Consider the following 24,439-nt stretch of genomic DNA (forward strand, 5'->3'; position numbering starts at 1 on the left):
CTGGTCTCTCCAAACACAGCACTGCGGACACAGCCCAGAGCTCCCAAAACCCTTGGAATCTCCTGATGAGAGGGACCACGGTGTCGCTTGTTATGTTAATGAGGTGACTGCTGGAAAGCCCTCAGGTCACCTGAGGATGGGGACTGGTTGCCGGGGGAACCACCCCTGACCTCGGGGGAGGGGTGCAGGGGCTGGAGACGGACTTCAATCACCCACCACCAAGGATCGAGTCAATCCTGCCTAAGCAATGAGCCTCCATAAAACCCCAGAAGTACAGGCTCAGGGAGATCCAGGTGGGTGACAACATCCTCCCTGGGGTGCGATGCCCCCCACGTCCATGGGAACAGAAGCTCCTGTGCTGAGGACGCCCCCAAACCTTGCCCTGGTAGCTCTTCCTCTGGCTGCTCGCCTGTATTAATCAAGCAGAGGAAGGGGCCGTGGGAACCTCTGATTTGCAGCCGAGTCAGGCAAAGCTGTGGGTGACCTGGGGACCCACTGCCTGCGACTGGCATCTGAAGTGAGGGGCAGTCTCGTAGGACTGAGCCCTTAGCCACCTCCAGGTAGACAGTGTCAGAACTGGGTTAACTGTGGGACCCCCACTGGTGTTGTGCTGACCGGCTTCCTGCGGGACCCCCTCCCCCCGGTCTGGGGACAGAAGCATCAGAAGAGTGCGATGTGAAAGCCAAGGAGACGCACAGGAGGAAGACCTGGGTTACCTCCTCACGCGAGGTCTTTCCCAAATTATATCAACAGCCACTGTTTTTAAAAGAGAACAGTATCCATGCTTTGTGAAGTAAACCTCAATTGCTCACCTAAACTCTGGTAAATGGAATATTTATAAATGGAATATTTCCTGCCACATCAATAAACAAAGGATGTCACAGTCACCAAAGACTGCAGCCCTGCCTGCAACTTGAGCCGAGGAAACTCAGGGCTGAAAAGAAAGCTGCCATCTAGCAGCCATCAGACTGCAGCCACTCCCCTCGGCGAGCCCTGGCGAGCCCTGAGGCAACTCAGGACGTGAAAATACTGGCCCCAGGTGGCTGAGGTGCACGTCAAAGGAATGACTTCACTGAGGCCAGACTCTTGCATCTTCCCATACATAGAAAAGCGCTGGATTCCTTAACTTGAGATGCCTGGATTTCTTTATTTAACGATAGTCCTTTGATGTTCCGACTACCTGCCCTTTGCTGCCAAACTCCTACATACCCTGGCCCTCACCCTCCCAGCCCCTCGCCTGATCGGAGCAGTTCTCAGAGTTATCTGAAGTGCCATGTCCCGGGCCGCAGTCCTCATTTTGCCTCAAATAAAACTTAACTCACAGCTCTCACATTGTGCATATTTTTTTAAGTCAACAAAACTAAGTTTTTAAAAATATCAAATATCTTCAAATTTCTCAAAATATATAAAGCTGACACTAATGGTTGTACGAGATTTTACAGAGGACCGAGCTTCTCTGCAGGCGAGGCCCCGCGGGTATGAAAACCCCACCAGGCGCTGGAAGTACAGCCTCAGCAAAGGATACAAAGCAATAGTGAAACAGAGACCTTTGTGCACGTGTTCACTTAGTCATAACAACGTCTGAAAACTGGAGTTAGCCTGTGGTTCTCACCTGGCCATCCACACAGCCGGTGACCAGCTGCAGCCTTCGCTGGTTCACAAGGAGACTCGGGAGGGGAGAGGCTATTGGAGGGGGCACGCGAGTTCTTAGCTTTAAAGGCGCCTGACAGAGTTTAAACTGGGAGCCAGCACTTCTATTGATGGTATTTCTTTTAGCCACATGTAAACTATTCCAAAGTAAGTTCTTCACCAGGAAGTAGAAACTGTAAGTGAACACAAATTTTGGAAAGTGCATGAGTGTGGGAAGACAGTGGCCGGAACGGCCCGGGGGGAAGCCTGGGGGGTCATCCCAGCCCCTCCATGAGTCACTAACTCCCAGAGTGAGAATAGCACCAAAAAACATTAAACACGCAGCAACAACGATTCTTAAGTAAGAAACAATAAGGCTACGGAATTAGTGGTGAAAACAGCAATTAAATGAATGTCTCTTTTTTAAATCGTTGCCTAGGATGTCATTTCATTTAAAACTTACTGTGAATCCACAGTGTCAAGGATTTAGAAGGAGAGTTAGGATACATGAATATTGAAAACACTGCACGTCCTAAATAAACTTTATAGATGACATCAAAATCAAGTTTATAATTGTTTTCTTAACAGTCAAATAAAGTCCCCATAGTTAATTTCAGGAAAATAATTCCAACATAATTCCAAGAAGTATGCTCTATCCCTGAGACTGATAAATGGATTCAGACGCCCTTGACTGTCACAGCTCTGGCTTACAGGTTAACATGTATTAGGTTACACATAGCCCACGGACAGAAAACAGGTAAAAGTTTTAAGTTACCTGTTAACACTGATGAGTTGTATGTTAATGATCCCATACGATGGTCCCAAACCTTTGGACAGACACACGCTTCTTTAGAAGAGGTAAAAATTTTGCCATTATTGCTATAGTTTGAACTAATACTTCTACCAAAATTACAAATTAATTTATGTGAATGGTTATCTAAAGGACAAAATAATAAGCATATAAATAATAAAACTACAGAAATACAATTAAAGATATCAGCATCATACATACAGGAAATAAACATTTCCAGAAATAACAACCTATAGGTTTGGAAGACCCAGACAAGAGAAGGTTGGAGACATTTCCAGCACTTCATCAGCACTGCCCAGGAGAGGGGACAAGGTCACTGTCACCTGTATCCTGAAGAGAAAGTACCAGTTACTAAGCGACAGGCGCACCCTCCTGTTTTCCAAACATCAGCTCTAATTCTCACACCCCTTGAGGAGACGGAGGCCATCATTTCCATTTTCCAGATAAGAGAGGTCAGGCGAGCTCGGTTAATCTGTCAGCAGCAGTTGGTAAGTAGTGAGCTGGGGTTCTGGCCCCAGCAGCCTGCTCCAGAGCTTTTGCAAGTGCGAAATTTCAAGGTGACAACAGAAGCATTTTAACAATCTCTCTCCTCTCTCGCTCTCTCTGCAGATGCCTGTTAATCACCCCCAACTTTTCTTCAGCCACAACATAGGACATCCTCATTTTGTCAGTTAGAAAATACTCACAGTGCACTGACTCGTTGGTGGATGGGAACTGAGCTTGCGTTTTGCGTTATTTCCTTCTTAAGCCTAATTTAGCTCTGAATGAATCTTCTGATGTTGGAAAGTGGCCCTGCTGCTGGGCCCCCGGGATATACTGTGGAGGTAAATTAAGGTGCTAGCTCTCCAGGGCCCTGGATTCCGGGAGAAGGAGGGTCCCGTCACTGACTCAGCCCACCTGGAATGCCAGCTCACCAGAGGGTGCCATGAGCCCCGGCTCCCCACACCCGCCCAGCAAGCAGCCAAGACATCAGGCTGAGTCCAGGACAGTCACCCCTCGGCCGTTACACGTGTGGCAGTGACCACGAACCAAAAGCACAACACAAATCGTTCACACACTACCACAGTCTAATGCCCGTCCCGTACCTCGAAGCTTCTGTCCTCGGACACCGCGATGATGACACGTGCCTGCCAAGTGCAAAGCCCGGCCGCGGTCACTGGGCCCTGGTGACCCTGCAGCTCGGCTAGGGTAGACCAGCTCTGGGGGAATTGGTGAGGGAAGACCAGGCACCGAGTGTTCTGGTAATTATTATTTTTATTAATAAGTTCTATGAATCTCACAGAAAATAGTTTCTGTTAAAATTAATTCTACTTTACATAATCCCCTGGTCCGAATTTGGAACTTCCTGTGCATAAAGCTGGAAGCTAAAGTTCAGGGGCTGAGCCGAGAGGGAAGCGCCGCGGTCCTGTGGCCCCATGAGCAGCGACTGAAGAAATGAGACTGACCAAGGCCGACACCCCCGTCACGCCCTGAAGCAGCATCTGGGGCGCCCCACCTCCCCACGGCCCACACCCCACACACGCTGCCCCGCCGCACCCGCCGCCAGGCCGGCCCTGCAGAGGCGTCCGCACTCCATGCCAGGCTTATCATTTTCTCTTCGGGAGCATCTGTCTTCCTTCAGACACTGTACGTGCTAAGTGTCCTCCTGTTCATCCTGGTTTACCTTCCCCTGACATGAAGATGGTGTTTGTTAGGTTTGGGGGGTGACCTAGTGCTAATCCAGTTAACCATCAAAAGGTGTCTGCACAAAACGTTTTAAATATTTACAGCTCAAATGCCAACGTGTCGCTGAACAAGCTCACAGCCCTGCCCTGATCCTAGGTCACCTCCACCATCTGACCTTTTGTTATGTGCGACCCTCAACTTCACAATCTGGCCCAAAATTGTTTGAAGACAGAAACGTACACTCTGCACTGCAAACTGCCTGGCACACCTGAGGCCCCATGGCTTAACCATCAGTGAAGGTCTGGTGCGCTAACGTCCCTGCTACGCTAGGTTTTTCCGGTGGAAATGGCAAGAAAACGCCTTGCAGGCAACTAGCTTTGCTGACTGCATTCATCTGGCAAATGGAAGACAAGACACAACACCAGGCCCTGGAAGATCTGTCTCCAAGCTGCGTCTCGGGCAGAAGGTGAGTTCTGAGGAAGAAGCCGCCTGCTCTCCAGGCCTGGCGTCCGGCCAGCGCATAGAGCAACCAAAGCACAGAACCCGCAAGAGGTGGCACACCTACTTAAACTCATCCCAACTGAGAATTAAGGCAGAAGAGGCCAATTCTTGATGAAAAGCAAATTTTGATAAAAATTTGATAAAATTTGATAAAAATTTGATAAAAAAAGAGATAAAAGCACTACGCTTTCCAGGCCTTGAAGAGACCGCTCAAGTAGGAGCCGATCAGAGAAACACAGTTTACCACACATGTGCTCAGTGAGCCCTGGTGTCCAGACTTCCTGGAAAGGTTTCCTAATTTACATAGAACAGCAGTATCTGGGTCCAGTGCTTTCCAATCGCAAGATAAAGAAATGTTTTCATTCGTTGCCCCTCACATCTTTACAAAAACAGGCCCAGTTACAAACCCTGCTGAGAAGAGGCAGGTGAGGCCCAGCACCAGGAGCCATGGGCGTCGTGCCGGAGAACTTCACGCGGTGTCGGGTCTTAGCTCAACGTCCAGTGTGAATACTTTGTTTCCAGCACACACCGCAGTAACATGATCGGTGGGACTAGGCCTTAAACACAGCACCTTTCCCAGGAGGGTGCCGAGGATGGTCCCTCGTGGAAGTCGCCCTGGAGGGGGTTGGGTCATTAGTGTAATGTCCGAGATGACCTCATGGGAGATGCTGAGAGCGTAACCCTCTATTCCAGGATTACGTGCAGAATGGCGTGAGCTTTGGTTTGATTTTGGCTCTTTGAGAGCATTAAAAACATTGAAAAGTTCTGGAAACACGTGGAACACGGGCATTGTCTGTAGGGAAGACACTGCATCACGAGGATGACGGCGTGTCTTGCAGAAGGCCACGCGCACAGACTCCAGGTGAGTTGTGCATCCCATCCTCCCTCCTCCCTGCATCCGCCGCGGCTCCACACCTGGCCAGTGACCTGCTATGGCCCGCGGCAAGCAGGCAGAAGGGACACTGTGCCCATCTGAGCAGAAAGGTACTCAAGGAGACAAGACCATTCGGTCAAAAAACAAGAGAAATAAGAAATGATGGAAAACACCCACAAGTCGTTTAGACCTTGAAACCAAACCAGAACTGATCCAGGTGTCAAAACTACTAGATAAGGACATTTAAACAGTCATTATAACTTCATTTCATATGTTCAAAAGGTTAAACAGAGGCTTAGAATATATTTTTAAAAGACCCAATTCTAACTTGAAGAGATGAAAACTAAAATGAAAGATGAAAAACACACTAAGTGGGATTAAAAGCAGATTAGACATTGCAGAAAGAGAAGTAGGTAGTCTAAATAGGCCTATATCTGTTAAAGAAAATGAATCAATAATTGATAACCTTCTGAAACAGAAAGCACCAGGCCAAGATGGGCTCACTGGTAAATTCTACTAAACATTTAAGAAAGAAATCAGACCAATTCTCCAAAACGTCTTTCAGAAAATAGAAGAAAAATAAGAGGAAACACTTCAGAAGAAACAGAGGGAATACCTCCTTACTCATTCTATGAAGCCAGTATTACCTGAATACCAAAACCAGACAAAGACATGACAAGAAAAGAAAATTACAGACCAATACCTCTCATGAACAGAGATGCAAAAATCAACAAAATATTTAAAATATTAGCAAATCAAACTAAACAATGCATAAAATGAATTATAAACCATGACCAAATGGGATTTATTCCATGTATGCAAGGCTGGTTCAACATTCAAAAAGCAACTAATCCACCATATCTACAGGCTAAAGAAGAAAAATCACACAAAAACATCAATAAAGGTAGAAAAAGCATTTTAAAAATCCAATAACAATTCATGATAAAAAAAAACCTCTCAGTATACTAGTATTTAAGCATAATAAAGAATAGCTACAAAATATCAAAAGTTATCATATTTAAAGGTGAGAAACTAGAAGTTTTCCCACTAAGATCAGAAACAAGGCAAGGATGTCCCCCTCACCACTCCTTTCACCATCATACTGGAAGTCTTAGCTAATGCACTAATACAAGAAAAGAAAAGGAATAGTGTCTGAGAAGGAAGAAGTAAAACTGTCTTTGTTCACAGATGTTTCCATGATTGTCTATGTAGAAAATCCAAAAGAATGAACAAAAAATTCCTGAAACTAAGCAATTTATAGCAAGTTTGCAGGACACAAAGTTAATATATACAATTCTGTTGCTTTCCTATATACTAGCATTAAGCAAGTGGACTTTGAAATTAAAAATACAATAACATTTACATTAGCAAAAATGTAATGAAATATGAAATAGGTACAAATCTAACAAAATATGCATAAGATCACCATGAGGAAAATTATAAAGCTCTGCTGAAAGAAATCAAAGAGGAACTAAATGAATGGAGAGATACTCCATGTTTGTGGACATGAAGACTCAACATTGTCAAGATGTCAGTTCTTCCCAACTTTATCTACAGATTCAATGCAATCCGAATGAAATCAACAAACTTACTCTGAAGTTTACACGCAGAGGCAAAAGACCGAGAACAGCCGCATAATACTGTAAAATAACACAGTTGGAGGACTGACCTACCTGAGTTCAAAGCTACTCCAAAGCTCCACCAATCGAGACTGAGTGATGTTGGCAAAAGAAAAGACAAACAGATCACTGGGAGAGAGCAGAGAGCCAGAAAGAGTCAACCGACCTTTAACAAAGGAGCAAAGGCAATACAGCGGAGAGCACGATACACTTCTAGAAGGTAACACAGGAGAAAATCTAGACGACTTGCGTTTGGCAACGACTTTTTAGATAAGACACAAAAGACATGAGTCATGAAAGTAAGAATTAATAAGCTGGACTTCGTTAGCATTAAAAAATTCTGCTCTGTGAAAGACACTATCAAGAGAATAAAAAGACAAACCACAGACTGGGAGAAAATATTTACAAAAGACATATATAATAAAGGACTGTTACGCAAAATATACAAAGACCTCTTAAGACACAACAAGAAAATAAACAACCCAATTTAAAAATGGGCCAAAGACCTTAACAGACACCCCACTAAAGAAGATACACAGAGAGCAAGTAAACATATGAAACTTTTCATCAGGGAAAGTCAAATTAAAACAGCAGTAAGATACTACTATCCACTTGTTAGAATGGCTAAAATTCAAAACACTGACAACACCAAATGCTGGCGAGGATGTGGAGCAACAAGAACGCTCATCCTTTGCTGGAGGGAACACAGAGTGGTGTGGCCACCTTATTAGAGTTTCTTACAAAATGAAGCATACTCTCGTCATACAACTCAGCAATCCTGCTCTTTGGTATTTACCAAAGGAGTTGAAAATTTATGTCCACACAAAAATTTGCAGAGAAATTTATGTTTATAGCAGCTTTATTCATAATTTCCAAAACTTGAAAGCAACTAAGATGTCCTTTAGTAGGTGAATGAATAAATAAACTCTGGTCCATCCAGACAGTAGAATATGATTCAGCGCTAAAAAGAAATGAGCTATCAAGTCGTGGAAAGACATGCAGCAACCTTAACTACACATGACTAGAGAAAGGAGCCAATCCGTATGATCCCAACATACAACGTTCTGGAAAAGGCAGAACTCTGGAGACAGTACAAGATCAGTGGTTGCCAGAAGCTGGGGTAGGGAGGTGCGAACAAGCAGAGCCCAGCGGAATTTCAGGCAGTGAAAACACCCTGCGTGGTGCTAGAGTGGTGGCTACATATCATTGTACACTTGTCCAAACCCACAAAATGTACCACACAGCGGGGGAACTCTAAGGCGAACGATGGACTTCGTGTGAAAACAATGTCAATGTCGGTTCATCAACTGTAACGGATGTATCATCTGGAGGATGCTGAGCACGGGGGAAAACATGCATGTGTGGGCGCATATCACAGGGATATAAGAACTCTCTGTACTTTCCCCTCAATTTTTCCGTAAACCTAAAACTGCTCTTAAAAAATAATGGCCTCAAAATACAAAAAGCAAGTAAAAAGTAGAATCCAAAAAGAAATGTGTAGCCAAAATTCCACAGTAAGAAATATTACCAGGGATAAAGCATGTCACTTCATAATGTTAATGGAGTCACTTCACCAAGAAGACATAAAGATACTGAACATTTACGTGCTTAATAACAGAGCTTCAAAATACATGGAGCAAAACTGATAGAAGAGAAATAGACAAATTCATATTTAGAGTCATAGATTTCAATATGCCTCTCTCAATAACCAATAGAGCAGGTGGTCATAAATAGAAGACTTGAAGAACGCTATCAACCAACTCGATCTAACTGACATTACTAAAACAAAAGACACACAAGTATTCATAGCAACTTTCTTTATAATAGTCAAAAGTGAAAATAACCTGAACGTCTACCAACAGGAGAACGGATAAACAAATTACAGTATATCCATACAATGGAATACTACTCAATAATAAAAAAAAGAACAAACTGTTGATACATGCAACAATGTAGATAAATCTCAACATAATTATTCTAAGTGGAAGAAGCCAGACAAAACGAGGAGAAGCTGCCTGATTCCACTTACATAAAACTCTAGAAAATGCACACACACCAATACAAAGTTTATATTTAGATACATAAAGAACCCCTTCAAATCAACAGGAAAAAGACAGATAATCCAGTAGAAAACTGGCAAGAGATTGAACACATATATCACGAAAGAGAATGGCCAAATGGCCAATAAACGTGCACAAAGGAGTTAAACCTCATTAATCATCAGGGAATTGCAAATCATAACTAAGTACCACTACACCCACCAGAAGGGACAACATTAAAAGGACCAAGTGTAGGTGAGGACGTGGACCCACCATGTGAAGAAGGACAGGTTGGTACAACCACTTTGGAAAGCTTAGCTTTAACTTTTAGACTAAATATATGCATCCCTTAAGACTCAGCAATTGTACATACATGTGCGTCAAAGACACATAAAAGAATGCAGCAATCAAAATATGGAGACCAACCAAACCTCCAGTAATAGTAGAATGGATAAAGTGTGGTCTAGCCGTACAACGCAATACTGCACAGCAATGAAAACAAGCAATGTGGATCAATCTCATAAGCATAATGGCAAACCAAAGAGACCAGCAAAAAAGAATGTGTAATGTGTGACACCATTTATACAAAGTTCAAACACGAGCAAAGCTACATGCTGGAAGTGGGGCCAGAGCCACCTCTGGGGACGAGACAAGGGAGCACCAGCTGAGGCAGAGCCTGGGCAGTGGCCGCCCGGCTGTGTTCACTTTGGTATTATCACTACAATGTGCACTTAACACCTGGGACACATTTTTCTAAGTACTTTATGCTCGATAGAAAAACAAGAGAGATCAAGCCAGAGATCGGAATGTAGGGTCAACTCATCAATGCAAATTGTGTGGAAGAAACACATAAAAACCTCTCTTAACTAAGTGGGAAAGAAATCAAAATACAGATTTCCCTTCAGCAATGAACAGCTTCCACTATTAGTAAAGTGTTTGCCGGCATAATTGAAAGTTAAAGAAAATTTCAAAGCAAATACAGTTTTGGTTTGCATGTACTGTCATCACTATTCTCAAACCCCTGAAGCCCAAAATGAAGATTAAAACTATCCCAATACCAAAAATGTTGATAGACTTTTGCTTTTTTATTTTTTACAATAAAACCTGTTTTTAAGAGTATTAAGATAATTATATTAGTCATGAAATAACCTTTAGAAAGAAAACTGATGTCTTTAAAACCCTATCAGTTTGATGTTAAAGATTCTGCAATAAACACAATAAACTCACTTATATGTTGTATTAAAAATCTACAATTAAAATTAAAAGTTCAACTTGTCTTGATTGCGTTAAGAAGAACCTCTTCTTGATAATATTCTTACTCAAGAAGAAATTTTAAATGATTTTAAAGTATTTAAATTTATTTTTAAATAAAGTGATTCCAGTTTATTTCCTAAGTCAAAACTTAATATGCTTTGTTTTGTTAGCATTTTTCTCCTACAGCTGGTAACTGAATCCACAAAGGGCAAACTAACCCAAACAGCATCAGAGGAACAGAGCTTGACGGCAAATTTCTGTGACTTAACAAAAAACACGTATAACTTTTTAAATACCTGGTGAGGAGGTTCCTTGGTGTCCCATACACAAAGTTCGTTTGCATCTAAGGGGAAAGCACAGGACTGCCCACTGCAGGCGAGCTGAACGTGGGATGCGGACTTCTTGGAATCCACCAGGTATTTTTCCACGACTATATCACCTGCGTGGTCATCATTCATGGAGAAAATCTCTTGTGGTTATTCCATCTTCAACCTGAAACACAAAGTACATATAAGCGGACTATGGGTATGGTATTTCATGCAGAGGACAGTCTGTTGTTTACTCGTAATTACCAGTATGATCACACACACATCACACCTGGTGACTCGTCTTCCCTCCCCACCCCCAAGAAAAAGAAAATCACTGACACCCCGGAAGTTCCCTGTCATGACTGCTCACTGCTCTCACGGGCTTTCAAGTTAAGCAGACCTCGGTTCCAGCGCCACGGCTCCCACTGAGCAGACCTTGCTTCGACGCGGAGCGCCTGCTCCCCCACTGGGAACAGAGGGAACGCCGGCCACCCTCACAGAGGCCTCGCAAGGACCAAACGATGTTCCAGCACCGGCACCAAGAAGTGCTTTCAGAGAGCCACGACCAAAATCGAAGACTGTTAGCAACGATTAAGATGCAAAGTTATATTCTACACTGATGAACAAAGTCAGTGGTGAACTACAAAACAAATCCATACCCGTTGTGCATCTGGGACTCGTTCAACTAGTTCACAACATTCTAGGTCGTTAAAGTTGGTTATCTTGGCTTATACAACCACTGGTTCACTGGCTGTGTCTTATAAAGCATCAATCAGTGACACACAGACAGAAATGAAAACAGTCTCAGACCTGCCCCACTTCACAGTCAGTAACTCCGTAACGGCTACCAGGTTATACACACGCGGCAGTAGCCCTGGGTCACCCCTGATTCCGCACCGCCTCACGGGCACCAGACACACCTGAAGCCTCAGCTACAAAGTCGTGAGCAAAGCGCCTCGCCGTCCGGCCACCAAGCGGGTTGTTTAGATTCAAAGAACCCAGCCATGTGGTCACCATGCTGGCTGTGTGGACTCGGCCTGGACAGGCCTCATGGGGGAAGTGGTAGTTAACACAGAATAAGACTCTGGACAGTTGCCGGCAGAGATGGGGTGGGGCTAGGAACTGGGGGCAGCTGATGCTCCCGAGGGGAGATCCTGGCATGGTCGCTGCTCAACAGACCGCAGAGCAGGTCTCATCCTTATGCTCAGGTGACCCTGGGGAGCTAAGAACTGAGACAATCAGGGCTGCCCGTCCGGAAACACACATGTCAATCTGGCCACAGCGCCGGGGGTCAGAGTTGAGAGGGGCTGGGTGGGGACGACGGGGCTAAAGCCAAGCCCAGGCCTGGGGTCTGGCCCAGAGAGCCTGGTCAGTAGCTCTGCAAGGACAACGGAAGGTCAGCCAACACCTCAGTTTCCACCCTCTCCTTCCCTTGCAGACCTTTCCTGTCCCCACATTTCTCTTAACTGCACAACCGTTTTCCTAGTTTCCAAGTTTCCAGGCACAAAGCTTGGGTGAATATTAATTCCTTCCTTTTTTTGCCCTCATATCCAATCCATGCCCAGCCCTTTCTTTCTCCGTGGGGAATTTCAGATTTGTCCCTCAAACACCCAGCGAGTGAAGGGTCACGCCAATCCTAAAAGTCCCTCAAATCTGCCGCAGAACCTGGTGGGTTACCTGCTAAAATTGCAGTGATTCTCTCTTTCGGGGGCCAGAATCCCATTAGCACAGAAGCAAAGAACACGGAAGCCGAGGGCAAGCGGGATGCTGCCGTGGGGTGTGGAGCAGAGGACGCGCTGTGTAGAGAACAGCAGGACTGGGTCTGGGCCACTGGGTCCTAGCATTTGGTTCTACTCCTTCTGTCTGTCTTGGATTCGGTGGAGTTTCCCTGTCTAGGCTATTCTGTTATTTCCAACCAGAGAGCCCTAAATAATGGACTATCTGATTTCATTCCAACTGTGAAAAGAAACAGCACACAATCTGAGACAGCGGGAGCGCAGGACCTCAGCGGTGGGAAGTTCACTGCCAGAGGGGACCGGCCGAGGGGCCTCAGGCCGGGGCTCCCACGCAGCACACACCCGCACGACGAGGAATGTACAGATCTAGACTCCCCAGGCCACTTCATGGAGGGTGACCCCCCAGCATACACCTCCTGGGTCAATGGGTGGGGCTGTAATCACCTCCCAGCCTGCAGGTGCAGGGGTCGCGATTTAACAAGACAAAGGAGACAAACAAAAACATGCTACCTAGGAAACTCTGTTGGAAATAACCCCAAAGAAGGCAGGAAGCACTTCCAATAGGAGGTGGATAGAAGGCCTTATTTTAGCACCTGTAAGGCCAGACACCAGGCCCAGTCAGGCCTTGTGCGCTCCCCGATCTCCCCAGGACACACATTCTCTGTAGTAATAAATCAGAGACTTTGAAAGACTTGAGAAGCCTGCGATGTTTGGAGAAAACAAAAACAAAAATAAAATGTGTTGAATATTTTAAAGCACATTCTTCTCTAATTTACAAATTGGTTTTACTTACTTATTTTACATTTTCCAAGGTACAGCAGAGAGCTTCATATAAAAAATAGCTAAATGTTTCAAAGCTACCATGATTTGCTTTGCAAGTTTTATAATTGTAAAGTACCCAGTGCCTAGCACTGCTGGCACGTGGAAATGATGGGTGTACGTGTCCCCAGTGGATGAAAGGAAGTTACTGTGCCTCCTTCCGCTGTGTCTTGAAAGCGTAAACATTTCAAGAAACACATGAAATAATATATCAAAAGTCACAACTGTTTCAAAATTTTTAAGAATCCACCCATCAAACTGTGATAAACTGTATTGTATTTGTCTTATTTCAACTGTCTTAATCTCTTCTGTAATTCCTATAGAGTTTAGCACCATGATTTGCAAATAGTACTTTCATAGATATTAACATGTAGATTTGTGTTTATCAATAATACATTATATCACTTAATTCTTACAATAACCCTTTAAAATGGTTATATTTTTTCCCATTTTCCAGAGAACAAAATCAGAAAGATTAAAAGTGTTAAGACTAGTCAGTGGAATCGCCACACCTACACTTTCTGACTCGTGGTGGGTGGCACCTCCACCAGGTGCTTTTATGCAACCTCACAGCCCATCTGGTCCCAGAAAGCGTTGCCTCAGCAGAGAAGGAAACACACTGAGGGGAGGAGCGTGGGTTTGTGGTCTGCCACTCAGGGCCACCTCAGTGGCTTGGCATCTATGCCCACAGCGGCAGGTGACCATGCTCGGAGCTGCCACCTCCAAACCTACTCACCCTAGTTATTCTGACTTGAGCCCCAAGAGGATTTGCCAACCCTTGGGACCAAATGCACGGTTTGGGCTGGTCTCTCCCAGGACATAGATGTGGCTTTCCTTTGCACTGAGTTGCAGCCCATCCCAACTAATTCTAACCAACAGGCTGAGCAGAGCCCAGGACAGAACTCTGGACAGACAGCTGAGCTGGGATACAGTATGAAGGAATATCACCCTGAGTGTAAGAAACAGACCATTTTAATTTTCAGGGACTAGACAAACACTTGGGAAATAATAGCAAAAACAACTGAATTTCAGATGGATTGCAGGTTACCAAACACAATTAAAAAATAAAAAACAACGAAGGGTTCAAGATGGTGGAGTAGAAGGATGTGCGCTCACTCCCTCTTGCGAGAGCACCGGAATCACAACTAACTGCTGAACAGTCATCGACAGGAAGACACTGGAATTCACCAGAAAAGATACCCCACATCCAAAGACAAAGGAGACGCCGCAATGAGACGGTAGGAGGGGCGCAATCACAGTAAAATCAAATCCCATAACTGCTGGTGGGTGACTCACAGACTGGAGAACACTTACACCACAGAAGTCCACCCACTGGAGTGAAGGTTCTGAGCCCCACGTCAGGCTTCCCAACCTGGGGGTCCAGCAACGGGCGGAGGAATTCCTAGAAAATCAGACTTTGAAGGCTAGTGGGATTTGATTGCAGGACTTCGACAGGACTGGGGGAAACAAAGACTCCACTCTTGGCGGGCACACACAAAGCAGTGTGCGCATCGGGACCCAGGGAAGGAGCAGTGATCCTATAGGAGACTGAACCAGACCTACCTGCTAGTGTTGGAGGGTCTCCTGCAGAGGCGGGGGGTGGCTGTGTCTCACCATGAGGACAAGGACACTGGCAGCAGAAATTCTGGGAAGTACTCCTTGGCGTGAGCTCTCCCAGAGTCGCCATTAGCCCCACCAAAGAGCCAGGTAGGAGCAGTGTTGGGTCGCCTCAGGCCAAACAACCAAAAGGGAGGGAACCCAGCCCCACACATCAGCAGACAAGCGGATTAAAGTTTTACTGAGCTCTTCCCACCAGAGCAACACCAAGCTCTACCCACGACCAGTCCCTCCCATCAGGAAACTTGCACAAGCCCCTTAGATAGCCTCATCCACCAGAGGGCAAACAGCAGAAGCAAGAAGAACTACAATCCTGCAGCCTGTGGAACAAAAACCACATTCACAGAAAGACAGACAAGATGAAAAGGCAGAGGGCTACGTACCAGATGAAGGAACAAGATAAAACCCCAGAAAAACAACTAAATGAATTGGAGATAGGCAACCTTCCAGAAAAAGAATTCAGAATAATGACAGTGAAGATGATGCAGGACCTCAGAAAAAGAATGGAGGCAAAGATGGAGAAGATGCAAGAAATGTTTAACAAAGACCTAGAAGAATTAGAAACAAACGGAGATGAACAATACAATTACTGAAATGAAAAATATACTAGAAGGAATCAATAGCAGAATAACTGAGGCAGAAGAACGGATAAGTGACCTGGAAGACAGAATGGTGGAATTCACTGCCAGGGAACAGAATAAAGAAAAAAGAATGAAAAGAAATGAAGACAGCCTAAGAGACCTCTGGGACAACCTTAAATGCAACAAAATTTGCATCATAGGGGTCCATAGGGGTCCCAGAAGGAGAAGAGAGAGAGAAACGGCCCAAGAAAATATTTGAAGAGATTACAGTCAAAAACTTCCCTAACAGGGGAAAGGAAATAGCCACCCAAGTCCAGGAAGCACAGAGGGTCCCAGGCAGGTTAAATCCAAGGACAAGACACATAGTAATCAAAATGACAAAAATTAAAGACAAAGAAAAATTATTAAAAGCAACAAGGGAAAAATGACAAATAATGTACAAGGGAACTCCCATAAGATTAACAGCTGATTTCTCAGCAGAAACTCTGCAAGCCAGAAGGGAGTGGCATGATATATTTAAAGTGATGAAAGGGAAGAACCTACATCCAAGATTACTCTACCCAGCAAAGATCTCATTCAGACTCGACAGAGAAATCAAAAGCTTTACCGACAAGCAAAAGCTAAGAGAGTTAAGCACCACCAAACCAGCTCTACAACAAATGCTAAAGGAACTTCTCTAGGCAGGAAACACAAGAGAAGAAAGGACCTACAAAAACAAACCCATAACAATTAAGAAAATGGTAATAGGAACATATATATCAATAATTACCTTAAACATGAATGGATTAAATGCTCCAACCAAAAGACACAGGCTCTCAGAATGGATACAAACACAAGACCCATGTATATGCTGTCTACAAGAGACCCACTTCAGACCTAGGGACACATACAGATTGAAAGTGAGGGGATGGCAAAAGATATTCCATGCAAATGGAAATCAAAAGAAATCTGGAGTAGCAATACTCATATCAGATAAAACAGACTTTAAAATAATGTTCCAAGAGGATGACACTACATAATGATCAAGGGATAAATCCAAGAAGAAGATATAACAATTATAAATATTTATGCACCCAACATAGGAGCAACTCAATACATAAGGCAACTGCTAACAGCTATAAAAGAGGAAATTGACAGTAACACAATAATAGTCGGGGACTTTAACACCTCACTTACACCAATGGACAGGTCATCCAAACACAAAATTAATAAGGAAACACAAGCTTTAAATGACACAATAGACCAGATAGATTTAATTGATATTTATAGGACATTCCATCCAAAAACAGCAGACTACACTTTCTTCTCAAGTGCGCATGGAACATTCTCCAGGATAGATCACATCTTGGATCACAAATCAAGCCTCAGTAAATTTAAGAAAATTGAAATCATACCAAGCATCTTTTCTGACCACAAAGCTATGAGATTAGAAATCAATTACAGGGAAAAAACCCACAAACACATGGAGGCTAAACAGTATGTTACTAAATAACCAAGAGATCATTGAAGAAATCAAAGAGGAAATCAAAATATACCTAGAGACAAATGACAATGAAAACACAACTATCCAAAACCTATGGGATGCAGCAAAAGCAGTTCTAAGAGGGAAGTTTAGAGCAATACAATCCTACCTCAAGAAACAAGAAAAATCTCAAATAAACAATCTAACCTTACACCTAAAGGAACTAGACAAAGAAGAACAAACAAAACCCAAAGTTAGTAGAAGAAAAAAAATCATAAAGATCAGAGCAGAAATAAATGAAAAAGAAACAAAAAAAACAATAGCAAAGATCAATAAAACTAAAAGCTGGTTATTTGAGAAGATAAACAAAATTGATAAACCATTAGCCAGACTCATCAAGAAAAAGAGGGAGAGGACTCAAATCAATAAAATTAGAAATGAAAAAGGAGAAGTTACAACAGACACCACAGAAATACAAAGCATCCTAAGAGACTACTACACGCAATGCTATGCCAATAAAATGGACATCCTGGAAGAAATGGACAAATTCTTAGAAAGGTATAACCTTCCAAGACTGAACCAGGAAGAAATAGAAAATATTAACAGACCAATCACAAGTAATGAAATTGAAACTGTGATTAAAAGTCTTCCAACACGGCTTCCCTGGTGGCGCAGTGGTTGAGAGTCCGCCTGCCGATGCAGGGGACGCAGGTTCGTGCCCCGGCCCGGGAAGATCCCACGTGCCGCAAAGCGGCTGGGCCCATGAGCCATGGCCACTGAGCCTGCACGTCCGGAGCCTGTGCTCCACAACATGAGAGGCCACAACAGTGAGAGGCCCGCATACCGCAAAAAAAAAAAAAAAGTCTTCCAACAAACAAAAGTCCAGGACCAGATGGCTTCACAGGTAAATTCTATCAAACATTTAGAGAAGAGATAACACTCATCCTTCTCAAACTCTACCAAAAAATTGCAGAGGAAGCAACACTCCCAAACTCATTCTATGAGGCCACCATCACCCTGATACCGAAACCAGACAGAGATATTACAAAAAAAGAGAATTACAGACCAATATCACTGATGAATACAGATGCCAAACTCCTCAACAAAATACTAGCAAACAGAATCCAACAACACATTAAAAGGATCATACACCATGATCAAGCGGGATTTATCTCAGGGATGCAAGGATTCTTCAATATATATGCAAATCAATCAGTGTGATACACCATATTAACAAACTGAAGAATAAAAACCTTATGGTCATCTCAATAGATGCAGAAAAAGCTTATGACAAAATTCAACACCCATTTATGATAAAAACTCTCCAGAAAGTGGGCATAGAGGGAACCTACCACAACATAATAAAGGCCATATATGACAAACCCACAGCAAACATCATTCTCAATGGTGAAAAACTGAAAGCATTTCCTCTAAGATCAGGAACAAGACAAGGATGACCACTCTCACCACTATTATTCAACATAGCTTTGGAAGTCCAGGCCACGGCAATCAGAGAAGAAAAAGAAAACAAATTGGAAAAGAAGAAGTAAAACTGTCACTGTTTGCAGACGACATGATACTGAGAATCCTAAAGACGCCACCAGAAAACTACTAGAGCTAATCAATGAATCTGGTAAAGCTGCAGGATACAAAATTAATGCACAGAAATCTCTTGCATTCCTATACACTAATGATGAAAAATATGAAAGAGAAATTAAGGAAACACTCCCATTTACCACTGCAACAAAGAGAATAAAATACCTAGGAATAAACCTACCTAGGGAGAAAAAAGACCTGCAGGCAGAAACCTATAAGACACTGATGAAAGAAATAAAAGATGATACCAACAGATGGAGAGATATACCATGTTCTTGGATTGGAAGGATCAATATTGTGAAAATGACTATACTACCCAAAGCAATCTACAGATTCAATGCAATCCCTATCAAATTACCAATGGCATTTTTTACAGAACTAGAACAAAAAATTTTAAAATTTGTATGGTAACACAAAAGACCCCAAATAGCCAAAGCAGTCTTGAAGGAAAAAAACAGAGCTGGAGGAATCAGACTCCCTGACTTCAGACTATACTACAAAGCTACAGTAATCAAAACAATATGGTGCTGGCACAAAAACAGAAATATAGATCAATGGAACAGGATAGAAAGCCCAGAGATAAACCCACACACCTATGGTCAACTAATCTATGACAAAGGAGGCAAGGATATACAATGGAGAAAAGACAGTCTCTTCAATAAGTGGTGCTGGGAAAACTGGACAGCTACATGTGAAAGAATGAAATTAGAACACTCCCTAACATCATACACAAAAATAAACTCAAAATGGATTAGAGACCTAAATGTAAGACTGGACACTATAAGACTCAGAGAGGAAAACATAGGAAGAACACTCTTTGACATAAATCATAGCAAGATCTTTTTTGATCCACCTCCTAGAGTAATGGAAATAAAAACAATAATAAACAAATGGGACCTAATGAAGCTTAAAAGCTTTTGCAAAGCATAGGAAACTACAAATGAGACAAAAGGACAACCCTCAGAATGGGAGAAAATATTTGCAAATGAAGCAACTGACAAAGGATTAATCTCCAAAATTTATAAGCAGCTCATGCAGCTCAACAGTAAAAAAAACAAACAACCCAATCCAAAAGTGGGCAGAAGAACTAAATAGACATTTCTCCAAAGAAGACATACAGATGGCCAAGAAGCACATGAAAACCTGCTCAACATCACTAATTATTAGAGAAATGCAAATCAAAACTACAATGAGGTATCACCTCACACCAGTTAGAATGGGCATCATCAGAAAATCTAGAAACAATAAATGCTGGAGAGGGTGCGGAGAAAAGGGAACCCTCTTGCACTGTTGGTGGGAATGTAAATTGATACAGCCACTATGGAGAACAGTATGGAGGTTCCTTAAAAAATGAAAAATAGAATTACCATATGATCCAGCAATCCCACTACTGGGCATATACCCAGAGAAAACCATAATTCAAAAAGACACATGCAGCCCAATGTTTACTGCAGCATTATTTGTAATAGCCAGGACATGGAAGCAACCTAAGTGTCCATCGACAGACGAATGGATAAAGAAGATATGGCACATATATACAATGGAATATTACTCAGCCATAAAAAGGAACGAAATTGGGTGATTTGTAGAGACGTGGATGGATCCAGAGACTGTCATACAGAGTGAAGTAAGCAGAAAGAGATAAACAAATATCGTATATTAACACATATATGTGGAACCTAGAAAAATGGTACAGATGAACTGGTTTGCTAGGCAGAAATAGAGACACAGATGTAGAGAACAAACATATGGACACCAAGGGGGGAAAGTGGTGGTGGTGGGGGGGTGGGATGAATTGGGCGATTGGGATTGACGTGTATACACTAATATGTATAAAATGGATAACTAATGAGAACCTGCTGTATAAAAAAATAAAAATTCAAAAATTCAAAAATAAAATAAAATAAAAAACAAAAAGTATTGAAAAAATCTGAAACAATAAAGACTAAGAATCAACATCCTGTCAATTGAAGAAAAACGCACAACCTAAAAGTTGAGAGTTAAGTTTTATTCAGGGAACTTACTGAGGACTATAGCCTGGGAGGCAGCATCTCACATGGGTCTGAGGACCTGCTCCAAAGTGGTCAGGGAAGAGCCAGGATATACAGGAGTTTTTGCTGAAAAACAAAACAAAACAAACGAACAAGAAACCTGTAGTCGAACAACGAAAGATTACTGCTAATCACAAAGAACAGACATCTCAAGTTAATGCTTTCCATGCTTTTATATATATAGGAAGATGCAAGAGTCTAGGCTCGTTGAAATCATTCCTTAGGTATGCACCGTACCTACCTAGGGCCAGTACCCTGGTTTTCCCCATCCTGAGTCCCCTCAGGGTGCACCGTGACAGATGGCTTGATGGCAGACAACACTCATTGTTTACTGGGATGGCAGGTGACATTCTTTATCCACTATCCTTAAAAATTAGACAGCTATTATAAATAAGTGAGAAAAAGCTTAAAACCCATTATCATGCAGCCAGGAAAACATACCTTTTGAGGCTAAAATCTGTATGGTTTCTTTTCTTCTGCTAACTTTGAGTTTTGTTTGTTCTTCTTTCTCTAGTTCCTTTAGGTGTAAGTTTAGATTGTTTATTTGAGATTTTTCTTGTTTCTTGAGGTAGGACTGTATTGCTATAAACTTCCCTCATAGAACTGCTTTTGCTGCATCAAATAGGTTTTGGGTTGTTGTGTTTTCATTGTCATTTGTTTCTAGGTATTTTTTTATTTCTTCTTTGATTTATTCAGTGGTCTCTTGATTATTTAGTAGCGTATTGTTTAGCCTCCATGTGTTTGTATTTTTTACAATTTTTTTCCTGTAATTGATATCTAGTCTTATAGTGTTGTGGTCAGAAAAGACACTTGATATGATTTCAATTTTCTTAATTTACCAAGGCTTGATTTGTGACCCAAGATATGATCTATCCTGGAGAATGTTCCATGAGCACTTGAGAAGAAAGTGTATTCTGTTGTTTTTTGGATGGAATGTCCTATAAATATCAATTAAGTCCATCTTATTTCATGTGTCATTTAAAGCTTGTGTTTCCTTATTAATTTTCAATTTCAAAATGAAATTAATTTCAAAATGAAATTTCAATTTCAAAATGAAATTTTCAATTTCAATTTGGATGATCTGTCCATTGGTGAAAGTGGGGTGTTAAAGTCCCCTACTATTATTGTGTTACTGTTGATTTCCTCTTTTGTGGCTGTTAGCAGCTGCCTTATGTATTGAGTTGCTCCTATGTTGGGTGCATAAATATTTATAATCGTTATATCTTCTTGGATTGATCCCTTGATCATCATAGAGTGCCCTTCTTTGTCTCTTGTAATAGTTTTTATTTTAAAATCTATTTTGTCTGATATGAGAATTGCTACTCCAGCTTTCTTTTGATTTCCATTTGCATGGAATATCTTTTTCCATCCCCTCACTTTCAGTCTGTATGTGTCCCTGGGTCTGAAGTGGGTCTCTTGTAGACAGCATATGTACCAGTCTTGTTTTTGTATCCATTCAGCCAGTCTGTGTCTTTTGGTTGGAGCATTTAATCCATTTACATTTAAGGTAATTATTGATATATTTGTTCCTATTACCATTTTCTTAACTGTTTTGGGTTTGTTTTTGTAGGTCTTTTCCTTCTCTTGAGTTTCCTGCCTAGAGAAGTTCCTTTAGCATTTGTTGTAGAGCTGGTTTGGTGGTGCTGAATTCTCTTAACTTTTGCTTGTATGTAAAGTTTTTAATTTCTCCATCAAATCTGAATGAGGTCTTTGCTGGGTAGAGTAATCTTGGATGTAGGTTCTTCCCTTTCATCACTTTAAATATGTCCTGCCACTCCCTCCTGGCTTTCAGAGTTTCTGCTGAAAGATCAGCTGTTAACCTTATGGGGATTCCCTTGTATGTTATTTGTTGCTTTTCGCTTGCTGCTTTTAATATTTTTTCTTGTATTTAATTTTTATGGTTTATTAATATGTATCTTGGTGTGTTTCTCTTTGGGTTTATCCTGTATGGTACTCTGTACGCTTCCTGAACTTGACTATTTCCTTTCTCCCCTGTTAGGGAAGTTTTTGACTATAATCTCTTCAAATATTTTCCCAGACCCTTTCTTTTTCTCTTCTTCTTCTGGGACCCCTATAGTTTGAATGTTGGTGCGTTGAATGTTGTCCCAGAGGCTCTGAGACTGTCCTCAGTTCTCTTCATTCTTTATTCTTTACTCTGCCCCCTGGCAGTTATTTCCACCATTTTACCTTCCAGCTCACTTATCCGTTCTTCTGCCTCAGTTATTCTGCTATTGATTCCTTCTAGAGTATTTTTAATTTCAGTAATTGTGTTGTTCAACACTGTTCGTTTGCTCCTTAGTTCTTCTAGATCCTTGTTAAATGTTTCTTGTATTTTCTCCATTCTGTTTCTGAGATTTTGGATCATCTTTACTATCATTACTCTGAATTCTTTTTCAGGTAGCTTGCCTATTTCATCTTTATTTATGTGGTCTTGTAGGTTTTTACCTTCCTCCTTCGTCTGTAACATATTTTTCTGTCATTTCTTTTTTTTTTTTCTGACGGGTGGGGCTGTATTCCTGTCTTACTGGTTGTTTGGCCTGAGACGTCCAGCACTGGAGTTTGCAGGCAGTTGGATAGAGCCGGGTCTTGGTGCTGAGATGAGGACCTCTGGGAGGCCTCACATCAATTAATATTCCCTGGGGTCTGAGGTTCTCTTGTCAGTCCAGCAGTTTGGACTCGGAGCTCCCACCACAGGCGATCGGGCCTGACCTCCGGTCTGGGAACCGAGATCCCACAAGCTTTGTGGAAAGAAAGGAAGAGAGAGAAAGAGAGGGAGGGTGGGAGGGAGAGAGAGAGAGAGAAAGAAAGAAAGAAAAAGAAAGAAAGAAAGAAAGAAAGAAAGAAAGAAAGAAAGAAAGAAAGAAAGAAAGAAAGGAGGAAGGAAGGAAGGAAGGAAGGAAGGGAGGAAGGAAGGAAAGAAGGAAGGAAAGGAAGGAAGGAAGAAAGGAAGAAAGAAAGAAGGAAAGAAGCAGTACAATATCAAAAAATAGAAAACAAAATAAACTTAGAAAGATAAAAAATATATTAGGAAAAATAAAACTATAATTGAAACAACCAGTCGCTCGGGGTTCCTCCCATCCCCTTTGGTGTCCGTGGTCCCCCACCGGTGCCTGGTAGGTGCCCTGGCTGTGCAGAGACGCGAATTCTGCGGCCTCCTAGTACGCCATCTTCTCCTGCTAGTTTTTCACCAAAAAACCCTTTCCACTTTCTCCCAACAGCCAAACCACATTCCCCGGCCTCTCTGGAAGTCACACAACCCAGCTGAATGCAGGGAGAAGCTGCAGCCCTATGCACAGGCTCAGCCCCACTGGCACGAGCCTCCGTCCACCGGAACATCAAGAGAGGGCGCTTAGTGGAAAGTACCTGGTCACCTGAGCTGCTACCCAGTAGGGTTCACCTGACCAGCAGCACTGGGCTGGGGTGGTGAAAAGCAGGAAATGAACTTCTACTGTGTCAGGCACTGAAACGTGAGATTATTTGCAAAAGCCTGCCCAGACGCACCAGAACACGGTATGCAGGTGGTCCACGGTGACGGAGCATCTGGTTAAACTCCACTTTGTAATGACCTGGAAGGCAGACCCCTCTCTCTGATCCTGTAGCCCTCAAGGAAATGATGGGAAAGAACCAGCATTGGTAGCCCACACTTAAAGTTGGCTCAAGCAAGCAGAAACAAGTGGAAACAGAAAGTATCCAGAAGCCTGGGGGCTTCAGGGAGGCAAACTGGAATGGGTTGCCCCTCAAAGCTCCAAAGAGACCAGGGACCATCTAGACTCAGCCTTCCCGGGAAGGTCAGGTCAAGTATGGTTACCTTCCCACTCAAGCCTTTAGTTCCACATAACCTCCAGGTCTCAGCCATTCAGTTTCAAGAGAGAAAAGA

The 24,439-nt window shown here is 42.7% G+C and overlaps 1 protein-coding gene across 1 annotated transcript in view; it reads right to left on the minus strand.

Moving 5' to 3' along the window:
- The window catches only part of WDR27 (WD repeat domain 27), a 36,576-nt gene extending 25,699 nt beyond the window's left edge, over nt 1–10,877 (minus strand). The window contains 7 exon segments of the mRNA XM_029223556.1: nt 1,613–1,823; nt 2,405–2,456; nt 3,127–3,172; nt 3,526–3,732; nt 3,936–3,993; nt 5,080–5,578; nt 10,577–10,877. Coding sequence (XP_029079389.1) covers nt 1,613–1,823; nt 2,405–2,456; nt 3,127–3,172; nt 3,526–3,732; nt 3,936–3,993; nt 5,080–5,578; nt 10,577–10,877 — 1,374 coding nt within the window.
- Nucleotides 10,878–24,439: the final 13,562 nt, after the last annotated feature.

The sequence above is a fragment of the Monodon monoceros genome, unplaced genomic scaffold (genome assembly GCF_005190385.1).
Source record: "Monodon monoceros isolate NGI ecotype Baffin Bay Population unplaced genomic scaffold, NGI_Narwhal_1 Super_Scaffold_15, whole genome shotgun sequence".
NCBI lineage: Eukaryota > Metazoa > Chordata > Mammalia > Artiodactyla > Monodontidae > Monodon > Monodon monoceros.